A 14,184-nucleotide genomic window follows, 5' to 3' on the forward strand; every position below is an offset into this window, starting at 1 on the left:
TTATAGACAAGAAGTAACAAGCATTTGCAACGCAATAGGTCTTGCATTTGTCAGAGATAGAGCTATTGGCGTTGTAAATGACAATGTTTTTTATCTATGTGTTTTGGTTTGGAGTGTAGTGGATGTAGGGACAGAGACAAAGCTGAAGCACTGACTGCCTAGAGGACTTAGAATGAGATATTACCACTGGGACCAGAGAAGCAGCTGCAGCACTGTCTAGAGGACGTAGAATGAGGAATTGCCAACAGGACCAGAGAAGCAGCTAGCAGCACTGGCTACAGGTCTAAGAATGAGGAATTACTGACTGGACCAGAGAAGCAGCTATCAGCACTGCCTAGAGGACTCAGAATGAGGAATTACCACTTGGAACTGAGAAGCAGCCGCAGCACTGCCTAGATGACTAAGAATGAGGAATTACCACTGTGGCCAGAGACACAGTTGTAGCACTGCCTAGAAGATTTAGAATGGGGAGTTACTGACGGGACCAGAGAAGCAGCTAGCAGCACTGTCTGGAAGACTTAAAATGAGGAATTGCCGACGGGACCAGAAAAGCAGCTAGAAGCACTGCCTAGAGGACTAGCAAATAGGAATTACCAACTGGACCAGAGAGGCATATAGCAGCACTGCCTAGAGGACTAGGAATGTGGAATCACCACTGGGAACAGAGAAGCAGCTGCAGCACTATGTAGAGGACTAAGAATGAGGAATTACCACTGGAACCAGAGAAGCAGCTAGCGGCACTGCCTAGAAGGCTTAGAATGAGGAATTACTGATTGGACCTGAGAAGCAGCTGCAGCACTGTCTCGAGGATTTAGAATGAGGAATTACCAACAGGGCCAGAGAAGCAGCTAGCAGCACTGGCTACAGGACTAAGAATGAAGAATTACCACTGGGAACAAAGAAGCATCTGCAACACTGCCTAGAGGACTAAGAAATTGGAATTTCCACTGGGAACAAAGACACAGCTGCCACATTTGTGACCAGATAAAGAACAAGATTTACAGCCCTGTTTACAGAAACGGAGCTCCGAGTGAGTGAAACATAATTAATGGTTAAACAAAAGACTGGGTGAAAGGGAGCTATTGAGTAAAGTCAAATTTCTAACATTTTAACTTTGTGATGACCCAACTCGATCTTCAGTGACCAAGACTCTATAGATGATAAGTGAAAGCTAAGGTGCGAAATGGAGAATGGAGAAAAAGTGGGTGGGAGGGGAAAGCATTAACACTGGTCAGCTGCTCGCGTTTGCAACATTTCCAGAACATGAGGCAGGCAATTAGAAAAAATAGTGCGCAAAACAAACTTAAATGGACAGAAGCAAAATTAACCCTGTAACAAAGCCAGTCACTATAGGAGGGAACAACAGACCAAAAGGAGGGACAAATGGACACGATTTACAATTCAAAAGTAAGGAATTTAGAAAGGCACCTGGAAAAGCCAATGACAAGCGATGAGCCAGCTTGTAGCCTATATACTGAATACACCATGCCTTACAGAGCAGCACATGATAGCTGCTAGGTTCGACCTAAAAACCTAGCCGAATGTAAACATCAATAGTAAGAGACAATACATTTTTTTTTAAACATTCTCTTTTAGCACCAGCTTGTTGGGCATTTTAAAACTGAAATGTGTCACCAAAGAGCTTCAGATATACTCTTTGCTTCTTGTGTTCAATGCAGTAAGAACCAGCTGACTGTCCGACCAACACTGAGCCTTTGGAGACAAGTCAAGTATTTACCAATTGAAAAAAGGTCACTATAGCCTCAAGGTGCATTGTTACATTTGAAGTATGTAACTGCATTGTGCATGCTGTTCCCAGGTCAGAGTTGGATTTCAGCCAACTACACTGACCTTTTCCTTGGAGAACAGCTAGTCCTCGCACATCTCCAGCATTGTGAGAAAGGGCTGGTAAGATGCCCTTTTCTGATATATTTGTTCTCATTCTGGCAGGGCATGGCCAATCCAGAATCTTTGAGGCAGTAAAACATTTCAGAGGTAGGTAGGTGAACTCCTGACCACCATTACTGAGAGTAAACCACCTGCTTTTTAAGTACCACAGTATTCAACTTTGTGTGCATACGCTGAACATGGTTGTTGTCAGATGTCCCTTCTGGGGGTCCACAGGGCAGAGAGGGGCTGCTGGGCCTCAGCTGTGGTGGTTCAGGTTGTTTGCCAATAGTGTCCTGGAATACATCCTGCTATGGCTCTCCAAATTTGGCAGTGAGGGGAACCGTCGCAGGCTTCTCAGGGAGGTGTGTGGAGGCGCCCAAGCTCGGAAATCACCCAACAGGTGCAATAGCTTAACTGTCCAACCCAGCGCTTACCTCTTAAATAAAGGAAAGTCATTTTAATCACACAGTGACACACAGTGATAATCAATGCTAAACAATTCAGTTTAAAATACAAGTTAGTGACTATGGTGACGCCTTCCCTTTGTGGCGCCGCCCCTGCTGATTGTCCTTTCTACCCTTAACCCACTAGTGTTACCCCCACAACGACTGGTCCTCCTTAATAGTAATGGCAGAGGCATGAATCAGGCACAGATATAGTCACTAATGTCCTCCACAAGTTATATTCACACTCATTCCACTTTCTTTTCAAGCTTCGTACCACTGATGGTCTAGTGGTTGTGCAGTAGTTCGTGGTACCGTCTCTGGAGTGTATCCAGCACTTGGAGTTCTTCCAACAGGTGAACCATGGTGATAGCAACAGCAGCCTTGTGAGCTATGCGCCACTGCATTTCTGAGCGCACAGCCTCCCGGCCCAGTCCTGGTGGTGCAGTGGCCCAAGTGTATGGTGGCTGATGATGTCACACGGCTGGTGCAGCCCTGCAATGGCCTAATGTCATTGCGCGTCGATTGCTGCCAAGCAAGTAGGTGTAACCCTGGCTTTATGACAGGTGCAGCCTGACCAAGCCAATAAGGCAGTTGCAGCTCCAGTCAGGCCGATATCGTGCAACAGTTTTAGTCCCAATTGGACTGTGGTCATCACAGACAGTTAGGTATTATACACAGCAGTTCCCAGGCAGCACGTAGGTTAGAGGCCTACGGGGTCCCTACCTATCATGGGTCGGCTCGTAGCTCACTCTCTGTAGCCCACTTCATCTGGACATCCCACAGGTCCAGGACACACAAGACTTCTCTTCCTTGACAGTCACTGCTGCTTCTAGGACAGGCTGACTCCTTCACTCTTTAAGCAAACAGGCAGCCCCTCAGCTTCTCCAGAATCAAGTGCGTACTTCAGGTGATATTCCTTCACATCAGGAAGACTGGCTGTCGGGTACACGCCAGCCCTGGTCACACAGGAGTCCTTCCAGTCGTGGTCCGTGCAGGTAATAGCGTTGAGGCGGCTGGCCGTGTAAGGGGCGATTCTGAGGGACGATGCAGAGGGAAAATTCATTATTTATTTAATTTTCCCTCTGCATCGTCCCTCGGAATCCCCCCTTACACGGCCCCACTGCTGTTACTTGCACAGACCAGGGCTGAGTCCTTCAAGTACTTAAAAGCACTTCTTTCTTAGTCTTGGAGGAACTTGGAACTGGAACCAAGTGGGGTGGATTATGTCCCATTTTGATACATAGTTTCTAGACAAACTGGTGGGGAGCCACTGTCTCAAACTTTAATAATGCTTTGGGATGGTTCCCCTTCCAAGCATGCATCTCAGCCACTCACCAGACACAGCCTTTATGTAGAGTGATGCTTCTCACAGCTGGTAGCACTGAGTCTGACTTTAAACTGGAGCTATCGTAACACAGGCTCAGTGAAGTATGAGGTTTCTGCACCTGGCTGTCATCAACTCAACTGAAGTAGTAATCAGGGATAGACAAAAATGGAAAACCTGACCCAGAAACTTGTTCAAATTACACAACAGAAACTACTGTCCCACCCCTCCTGCCTACCATCAACCAAATGGCAGTGATAAAAAAGAATTAATAAGTCCTAATGGAATTTCTTAAGGTAGCCCTATTGCGATCCCCCTCCCTTTAGTGTTTGGATCTCCACCCTCCAACCACAGGAGCAAAGCCAATACACTTGCACTGTCTGATGAAGCTGTCTTCAGACCCCATCTTGTTCTGTGCCAGACCACAGATATCCAAAATGGATCCCCACAACCTTCACCACTCAGGCTCTCTCACACATATATAGCCATACCATTGTACTTGTGCTTCATGCACTTTACATGTGCGTACTCGTATACACAGGTTGTCAGCCCAAGGTTCTGGACTCACACAAAACAGTGGAAATTTGCACAAGAAGAGACAGCAGGTCTCACTCCCAGTGACACAGGTAGAAAGAAATGGTCACACTATTAATCTTCCAAAACCATGGTTTCTTGGCATCTTCTTGGCTATCTAATCCAATCTGTCATTTTGAACTCAGATCAGTACAAACCTGTGTTCCCTTCATCAGCAAAAGCGCGGAGATACCCCTTCGGGGGTCTATGCAGGCGCTCTATAAGAACATAAAATAAAAATAAAATAAAATAAAATAAATCACCAATTTTGTATTAGTACTCTGCCCACAATGAGGGCATGTTGATGCTCTCCTCCAGGTCACTGAACTGGTTCGGGATTTCACATAGTCAAGCACAGACCAGGCCCTCTGTGCACACTCTTTGATTAGGGTGATAAAAGGGCTAAAATAAAATCCAGGATACCAGATAATGCATGCAATCGGTCACAGAACACATATGTAGACTATACAGGGGACATTCCCGTCCCAACAGTGGTGGTCCCAAAGAATGTTGCACAATTCGTGAGCTGATGACATGGATCAAAAAGGATGCTATTCTGCATTTGAATTCTTGGTTTGGAACAACGGTATTAGAAAAAAGGATCTACAAAAGATGCAGCTCAAAAGGTGTCCTTAATTAAATCCTTAGATGAGTAGCTGTGAACGAGAGAACTGTGTAATAACATCATGGCATAGTGTAGAAAGATATGTACTGTGTGTACACTGGTGCAAGGTATGCTTCTGCTCCGACTTCGGTGGTGTGTGGAGATTGAAAATGTATTTGTTCCTGAGTCTTTTATGCATTTTTGTGAAACTGAATTAAAGATGAGCTCTCCACCGTACAACACGCTGGCTGGTCACAGTTACAAATGGCTTATGTTGCATATGCACTCCTGCAAAAAACGGTTTTTCTTACAGGGAAAACCAAGAGGGCTATTAAATACAGGTTCCTGTACAGTGGCTTTGGGGTTTGAATTCAGACACATAAAATGAAGGTTCTCTCCCACACATTCTGCATTCTAACTGACGTGAATATCATTTTCACATCAAGAAGCTGTAATATGCTCTCCTGTTCATCCTTTATCCTCTTTTAAACCCAAAGCTCAGTCTAATAGAGAAGTCAGAGATTTACTGCTGCAAAGTTTACTCAACCTTGATGACCAATCTCTGCTGATCTTTGCTCATATGTTTAGGTGAATTAAAATCTGGAATTCTGAAGATTGGAAGTGTCTCAGTACCCGTGTACAATCCAAGCGAGAAGATGAAAGTGCCTGATGTTCTTTTTTACGACAACACCCAGGTAAGTAAATTGTTCCACAGTTCTGATGTCAACCACGTTGTTGCACATTGTGTAGACACACACCTAAAGATTTAGCTTTGACTGCACAGAGCGTGTCCTAGAATGGCAGCCATTCATTTCCTGGATTCATGATGGGGTCGGGCGTGTGGAGACAGGGTTACCTGTAGAAAACATGGGATAATTGGGCACCCATTGATTGAATATACAAAAGCTATGGGAGTTCTGGCCGACATTGGTTCATTGGTAATTGGCAACAGGAAGAGAAGGGATTGGTGACTGCCTGGGATGATCGACGTTTATTTCCTCCCGTTGGGCAAAGTAGGGTCCTTAATGGACCTGCTTTTATAATGTTGACGTACACCACAGCAAATATGATTACAAACCACCTACCACACAATGCACTGCCCCTTCACCTGCTTTCAGTGCTACCCGACTGTCATCAATCACCATCAGAAAAGCAAAGTAAGACTTATCTCTGTGCTGCACACAGTGGACACCGAGTGGTTTACCTGGGCGCTAGTTTCCTGTTGGGTGGCTCACTGAAAGACAGTTAATGCATATAGGAAATGCCAGGATATCAGTAAGGGAGTGTTGGAAATGACTCTTACTGCAGGATCACCCCCAAACATGTTGTATTCCATCTCTCCTTTTTGCTGATTTTGTTTTTGTTGATTGGAGGACTCTGGGCACTTTCTGCTGCTAACCAGTGCTAAAGTGCATGTCCTCTGTGCTTAAAAAATTGTAACATTGGTTTAACCACAATTGGCATGTTTAGTTCACTTATAAGTCCCTAGTAAAGTGTGCAACATATTTCCAGGGCCTGTAAATGAAATGCTGCTAGTGGGCCTGAAGCACTGATTGTGCCATCTTCTTAAGTAGCTATTTAAACATGTCTCCGGCCTGCCATTGCAGAACCTATGTGTGCAGTTTTAAACTACCATGTCAATCTGGAAAATTAACCTACTTGCCCGGCCCAAAACTTCCTTTTTATTACACATAGGTCACCCCCAAGGTAGGGCCTGGACAGCCCATCGGCAGCGTGCAGTGTATTGAAAAAGTTGGACATGTACTTTTTCATATCCTGGTAGTGAGATACTCTTAAATATATTATTCACTACTGCAAGGCCTATTTCCTCAATAGGATAACAATGGGATTGCCTTATTACATTTTATAAGTGTAATTTCCATTCGGGAAGAGATGGGACCCCCAAATTTGATGTCTCTGGAATCACAATTTAAAAACATAACGTATGGTGAAGTTGGATTTTAAATTGCTACTTTGAAAATGACACTTTTAGAAAGTTGCCATTTTCTTACTGTAACTGTTTGGTGCCTTCTGCCTGTCTCTTAATACACATCTGGGGTAGGTGACAGTTGGCTTTGTGCATTTCCTCTATTCAACACACACAAAGAGGGATCTTTTGCGCAACTGATGGGCCATCCAGGGGTGAAGGGCTCTGCTTCTATTTTCAAGGTCACTGACATGAAGGCTTTAACTAGCATCTGCCCCCTCCCTTTTTAACTGTTCACTTAACTCCCTCACTGTTTGGCTGACTCACATTCGCTTTCAACGCAGCACCAACTCCAACATCCCACTGATGACATTACAGAAGGCTTCATCTCTGGCTGATACTCGAACAATTTGAACAATACAACACTTACATACACATCTAGTGCAACTAAACAGATAATAAAGACCCTGATGAGAAGTACTTCCATTCAGTAAGTTTTACAAATGTCACTTTTAAATTCTGTTTAGGCTCAATGATACTGAATGTACGCAATGCACTGCACCAGCATCACAGTCAATCCGAGGCAAGCGCAGCAATTATTGACCTCTTAGGCACTACAGAAGGAACGTGACAGGCATGGTTAGTCCCCAAAGTCCTTTCTTATATCTCACAATGTACTTCTTTTATAATATCATGTAAATTAGTGCCTATTTACAATATATGTACTATTTAAAGGCCTATCTGTTTGCTTCCATCCTAAGGTACTTTTGCCTTCAGGTTTGTGCAACATATCGGTTTTCTGTTGCATGCATGACTATCGTCTGAAGGCGTGTTCCATATGTCACAATGGAAGGCATGCGTGTCTATTCCTAACTTGAAGTCAATAAAGTGATTTCATTTGATGGTAGAGCTAAATGTCTGTTTCCTTTCCGCCTGCAGCACCTGATGGTGATGGAAGACATGCTGAAAGACTTCCTGCTTGGAGAGCACCTGCTGCTTGTTGGCAACCAAGTGAGTGATGGACATGAGTGGTTTCTGATATCCACTACACACATCTTCAACAGCAGCCATTTTTTATCGTTCCCAACATACATTTGGGCTATGGGTGCATGCCACCTTAGGAGAGAGTCACATCTGACATAGCCTGCTCTGTCTGGTGTGGCTCCTGGCGTGGCAGTCTTCGTGGTCCCCAGACCTTCCTTCCCGAGGTGAGGAAGGAGCTATCAGAAAGTTCTTCAACTCTGGGTGCACAAAGCTTGAGAAGTCAATCTACCAATCTAGGGGTACCGAAATAAACCGAGACCATGAGGGGTTTTCTGGGTCCATTTTCTGTCCGGAGCTCAGAAGAGCTCCTCTTAAGGAGGTGCCAATTCTAGCACAAATTCATAAGATATAGTATTTTGTTAAATAATAATTGAATAGAAATCCTAGCATTTCTCACTTTATTGCACTTGTCCGATATGTCTCCTGTGTATTATGTGTTTTATTCCTTGTTTTGTGAAAAACAATGAAGGGTCTTGATAAGAAACAGTGGTTGCCAGTGGCATTGGCAGTACTCTCTAGGGGGATTATCACATTATTATTAAGTAACATGAAAATGTAGGCATGCTGGGTGGATGCTTTTAGGATGAAACTGAGAAAAATAGAGATCTAGGAAGAATGTTATCCAGTGGCCTCAATCACCAGCAGGCACAGGGCAGTTTGTGGTATTGGAGAAACTGAAGGTGTGACGCAAGGGGAGGAGGCATTTAGAATGTGTCAGATTCCATCCAGCGTACCTGCACAATGGTAAGTAAGCCGGCAGCGTCATGTGGCACAGCCCTCCTAAGGAAAGCTATCATCATCATCCTTCTGAGCCCATACAGTGTGGTGCAGGATGCAGGGTGACTGGACAGTGCCGGACACTGGACTGGAAAGGAGAAACGGGAGCTAGTCAGAAGAATGGGCACCGCAATAGCTCATCATAATAAAAGTATGTGAGGAAAAAGGGCGACAAGCTAATGGTGCTCGGTCTTATAAGTTGTGAGTATAACACTCTGCTCCTGCAAGTGATCTATATTATATGTTTGATTTGCTTTAGGTATTTGATTTAGTGCAATCCTTGATCCAATGAATAAAGGATCACTTTGCAAAACATTTTTATTGCAGCAGAAACATCTCAAACATGAGATGCTGTACAGAGAAGATTGTGTGTGTGTGTGTGTGTCTGTATGAGTCATTTGGCGGAATTGCTCTCATCAGCAGGTATATACATAGCGTTGACAACATATTTATAAAACATAAAAGAAAAGTCACTGCAGGAAAACACATCCACAGCTGTGGCTGTGAATTTGAGTTTTCAATAAAAAAGTATTTAAAACTGTAAATGATGTAAAAGAACGAGATGTGTAGGTACCAGAAATAATACGTACCAACGTTACTCCACAATAGAGGTCAAAAGAGAAGGGGGATGGGAGCACACTGCCTCACCTCTCAGCACAGTTCACCCCTTAGCGTTGTGGTAAATGCAGTTCACAGTAAATGCTTACTTGATCATTAGCTGTAGTGTTTCACTAAAGTTGGTGTAGGTTAGTGCTGTGAATCTCTAGACACATGTGTTTCTGGATAGTATCCTTCATCGGTAGAGATAAAAAACGAATTTCTTCAGGGGTTGCTGAGAAAGCTGCTACAATCCTCTCAGGTCTCAGTACCTCTCACTGGTGAGCAGGTGCATCGCCAAAAGCCCTTCAGCTCAATGCTAAAGGGGCGAACTTTGAGCCATTGAAGCTCTCTTGAGCCATCGAGCTGACGAGATTTTGGAGATGCACCCATGCGCCAGCGAGATGGACTGAGACATGAGAGGATTGTGGCAGCTTTCTCAGCTACACTGATGAAATCCGTTTTTTGTCTCTACTAATGAAGGATAATATCCAGAAACACATGTCTAGAGATTTACAGCACTAACCTGCACCAACTCTTGTGAAACAGTACAGCTAATATTCAAGTAAGCTTTTACTGTGTGCTGCATTTACTACAATGCTAAGGAGCGAACCGCGCCGGAGGAATTGCAGTGTGCTCCAATCTCCCTGCAGGTTGAAACAAATTAAGTTAAGAAGGTGCTGCAAACCAAAGTCCTCTGTTTTCAAATGTATCTTTAATGCGGACCTAACAATATGGTGCAATATTGGTTGTCACGGTTCAGGAATGGAATTGAGTGTTTTCGCCATGTTTAGCCGACAACATCTGCTGCTGCCTTGATCTGGTGCTGATGGAAACCCCGTCTGTCTTCACCCCCATTGTTTGCAAGAGAAGCACTTGTAACACACCCTGCTCGTCTCCCATCCGTTCTGTCACCTTACTTCAGATTTGAGGCCCATTGTCTGCCAGGGGAAATGTAAACCAAAACTGATTAAAGTTGGACACCAGAGCACATTGAAAGAAGTCAAATAAGTGTGTGAAGTGTGTGCGTTTTCTCCATCTTTATCCGCAAACGTAGCGCCTACAAACGAAACACATTCTGCTTTAACGCAGGACCAAAAATAGGCACCAGCAAACCTGTTGTAGTTAGGTTTAGAGACCACAAATGGCTTCTCTTTCGATCAGTAGCGACACTTTGCATTGCATTTTCTGTAACCAAATAAGTCTGTCGTCAATGACATGATGAAGGCAACGGTATTAGAAATACGGTCAAAAGCGTGGGGGGACAGTGTTGGTTATATAATGAGGTAACAATCGAAACGTATATGTTGTAACTCACAAAGGCGAAAGAGGGAGCCCCTGATAAGCATGTGTGGAGACTTATGAAGTGCCTGGAGAGGGGGTGTATTTACGCAATCAATCAAGCAACTGAGATTTGTATAGCACGGCCAACCCCCTCGAGGGTATCCAGGCGCTGGGCTCCTGCTGCTGAAGGTGGAATCAGTCGAACAGCCAGGTCTTGAGTACCTTTCTGCAAAATCAAGATTTCACACAATCTGCAAAGAGACAACGTTTTAACCTGAACACAAGACAGCATTTGTTTTTCTTATGTTTGTCTTGGTGGGTAAAGGACAAATTGCTAGGATAGATATATCCTGAATGCTTTACTTTGCTTCAGCCAACAAGAGGGTTTGGTGTGTTAAACACTCTCCACTGACATCTGCTGTGATCTTCCCTTCACTAGGTCGAATACTTGCATCCCTCTGAAGAGAGTAAAATGAGTTCCATTACATTTGGTAATAGTAGCACCTGTTACAGCACTTAGCGGCCCATGCATCAAGGGGTTTTGCGATTCGCAAAAATCAGCCGTTTGCAATCACAAAATGGCCTTGTGCGATGCATGAAAGTATTTGGGATGTGCAATTTCGGTAATCCCAATTTTTTTCGATTTGTCAAATTGCGATTGCATTTAAGGAATTGCAATTTGCGATTCCTTAAATGCAATGCAATGCAAGAAGCACTTTGAAATAGCAATTTTGCTATTTGGGACTGCAAATTACCGAAAAATTAAACTGGTCGGTAATTTGCAAAAACGTTGAAAAATGCACTAAAGTGCAATTTTCAAAGTTTCATGTTACCCAAACACACATGCCCTTGGGGCATGTGTGTGCGCAGCATGTGTGCACATCACAATTTCAGGGGTGCAACAGGGTGTCCTTTTGACACCCTTGCACCCTTGCACCCGTGGAATTGCATGTGCAATTTCCCATTCATTCCTATGGACCCGTAGGCCCATAGGAATGAATGGGAAGCCATTCCTCAATTGCGACTTGCAATTTGCGAGTCGCATTTAAGGAATGTTTAGGAATCGCTATTTTTAATTGCGATTCCTACATGCGCAGGTTTTTGTGAGCTCTTAATTGCGTTTCTTTAATAATCGCAATTAAGGATTCGCAAAAGCATATCTTGATGCATGTGCCCCTTAGAGACTGAAAAGCAAGTTTTTCTTAGCATTATATATGAAATTGTTTTTGGTATCTCTGTGCTTTTCCTTTTCTTTCTTCTCGGCTTCTGGTCTCGGATTGGGCAGAAGGCTTTGAGCTTTTCCTATTCTTTCTTCTCGGCTTCTGATCTCGGATTGGGCAGAAGGCTTTGTGCTTTTCCTTTTCTTTCTTCACGGCTTCTGATCTCGGATTGGGCAGAAAGCTTATAGGACCACGAAGCATCGGTCCCTTGTGTTACCTTTGTTCTGTGGCATCAGCTCTCCCCCACTGCCTTACTCCGGTCGCTAGTACATCCTTTTTCTCCAGCACCAACGCTTGTCCGTACACACGTCTCATCTATTTGTCCTGCGAGGTAGACTGTGTCAGAAGGTCCTGTAGGCCTGTTAGTGTTGCATCCTGGTTTCTTCTGTGCCCTTTGAAGTGTCTTCTGTGTGCGCCTGTCGGTGCATCATGGTTCTGCTCTGTCTTTTCATGTCAGAACAACTCTCCTGCAGCGTTCTCTGCTTGGAGCCAGTTAACAGGTCAAGGCTACCGCTGTGCTATTCCTTTCTTTGTCAGCCGTGTTGTAGTCAGGAGGGAATTAATGGTCTGTCCTTCTTTCTCTCTCCCCCCACCCCTGAGAGGGCGGGCGGTTTAATGTCCTTCCTCTTTCTTGCTCCATCTGTTCGCTCCTTCTTACTTGTTTTATCCTTTCTTTCATTTCTTCTATCTTACCAGCATTAATCCTACTTCCCCTCATTTATTTATCAGCCCATTCCATCATTATTTCATGTCTTCATCGCTTCCTTTCTGAATCATCTCCTTTCTAAATTTCTTCCTACATCCACCTCTTTCTTGCTGTTTTCTTCAATAAATCCCCTTTTGCCCTGTTTCCTCTTATCCTTTATTCATCTCTTCTTCCTAGATTTCTCTTTATCACTTCCTTTGTGCCTTCCATCCTTTCAACGTTCCTCTGTACATTATGCCCTTCACCCCTCACTTCCTTTTTGAAGTCCTAATTTATCTTATCCTTTCTTTCATTTATAAGTTATTTTCTTCCTTAACCCTGCCATCCTGTTTCCCATTCTCCTCTATCCCTCTACGTTCTTATCTTCTTTTAATCCACATTTTCCCCTCTTTCTCCTTCCCTGACTTGTACACTTCCTTCATATTTTTTTCTTTTCACACCTTCCTTTATTCCTGCCTTGCCTCCTCTTTATATTTCCCTTACCCTCTTTTCCCAGTGTCTCAGTCAGGGGAGAGCACCACATTTTGCAGAGCTATCAGTATTTGCAGTAGGTTGCAGTATGTGTTTGTTGCTTTCTGGGACAGGTGGGAGAATGGATAATGAGGCTGGGAACTATCTTTCCCCCTCCTTCACTGCTTGTGGGCTTCACCAGTTTCCAGCCTGTGTCAAGTGGACCGTTCTCTGGCTATTGGCAGGTCTTTCAGAGGTGTTGATTCAGCAAAATGCTTGATGAGGAGGAAGACACTCTGACCCCCTGATGACACCACATGGGGGGACTTCTTACTTTACCCATATCTCCTCAAAAGCCTTCTATGTACTGGTGAGGGACTAGCGGAAAGGAAAATCACGGAAACTATATGCAATAAACAGGGCTCCAGGCCCCCTATTACAGGCCTTCATGGTCTCTGAAGCCTTGGGTAACACTCTCATTGCCAGGAGTACCAAAAAGCACACCTGGGGAACTGTGTCTAGCCTTCCCTACTGCTAATTTACGTCCACATTTCCTTTCCCAGATAGACTCAAGAGTCATCACTCCCAGGGAAAAGAGTGCTGCATAGTGCACACAATTCTTAAATGGTTGTCACAATTATTTAGTGAAGTGGTTTTGTCCAAGAAGTAATATTAAATAAAGAAATGTTTTTTACTTGCAATTGACAAGCATTGACAAAGCCAGTATTTCTTGCTTTAATGTGCTGAATCATGAGATTAGCATTTATGCGCGACTGTTTGCCTGTATTATCACATTAAAGCCAGAAATGTTGGCTTTGCCAATGCATATTAAAAAAGCATTGGCAAAGTCAATAGGTCTCACCTATGTGAGAACGAGTGGCTTTGCCAATGTTTTTCAGTTATGTTGTAGAGCAGCGTTGCTAAAATTTATTTTTAAAAAAACTAGACATGCTTTTTTTTTACCTTCCCGCATTGTTGTGCTTTTTAAATAACTTTTATAGCCATGCTGCTCTACAACATGGGTCAAAAACCCTAGCAAAGCCAATAGCTCTCACATAGGCCACACCGATTGACTTTGCTAATGCTTGTTTGTGAAACCAATGTTAGAGCTCAACACATAGTCCTATCTCATTTAAGAAGTGAAGCATCATGTTTCATCTGCCTTGAGCCAGGGAGAGGCAATACCCGCCTCTTGGAAAGGGGTAGGCATCTCCAGAGAAGCTGGACACAGTCATGTTTCCATACTGCACAAGCAGATCACACCAGCATATAAATGGAAAGAGTTCAGACGACACACATGTATACATCCAGTGTATGCGGAACACGCAAGCACATGCTGCAT

General features: G+C 43.9%; 1 protein-coding gene across 1 annotated transcript in view; it reads left to right on the forward strand.

The window, feature by feature from the left end:
* The window catches only part of VWA8 (von Willebrand factor A domain containing 8), a 1,363,176-nt gene that overhangs the window by 577,551 nt on the left and 771,441 nt on the right, over window positions 1–14,184 (forward strand). Inside the window, exons 19-20 of the mRNA XM_086935029.1 lie at window positions 5,426–5,532; window positions 7,704–7,775. Of these exons, the coding sequence (XP_086791155.1) occupies window positions 5,426–5,532; window positions 7,704–7,775 (179 nt within the window). The remainder of the gene's footprint in view (window positions 1–5,425; window positions 5,533–7,703; window positions 7,776–14,184) is intronic.

This window comes from Lissotriton vulgaris, chromosome 8, assembly GCF_964263255.1.
Source record: "Lissotriton vulgaris chromosome 8, aLisVul1.2, whole genome shotgun sequence".
Taxonomy (NCBI): domain Eukaryota; kingdom Metazoa; phylum Chordata; class Amphibia; order Caudata; family Salamandridae; genus Lissotriton; species Lissotriton vulgaris.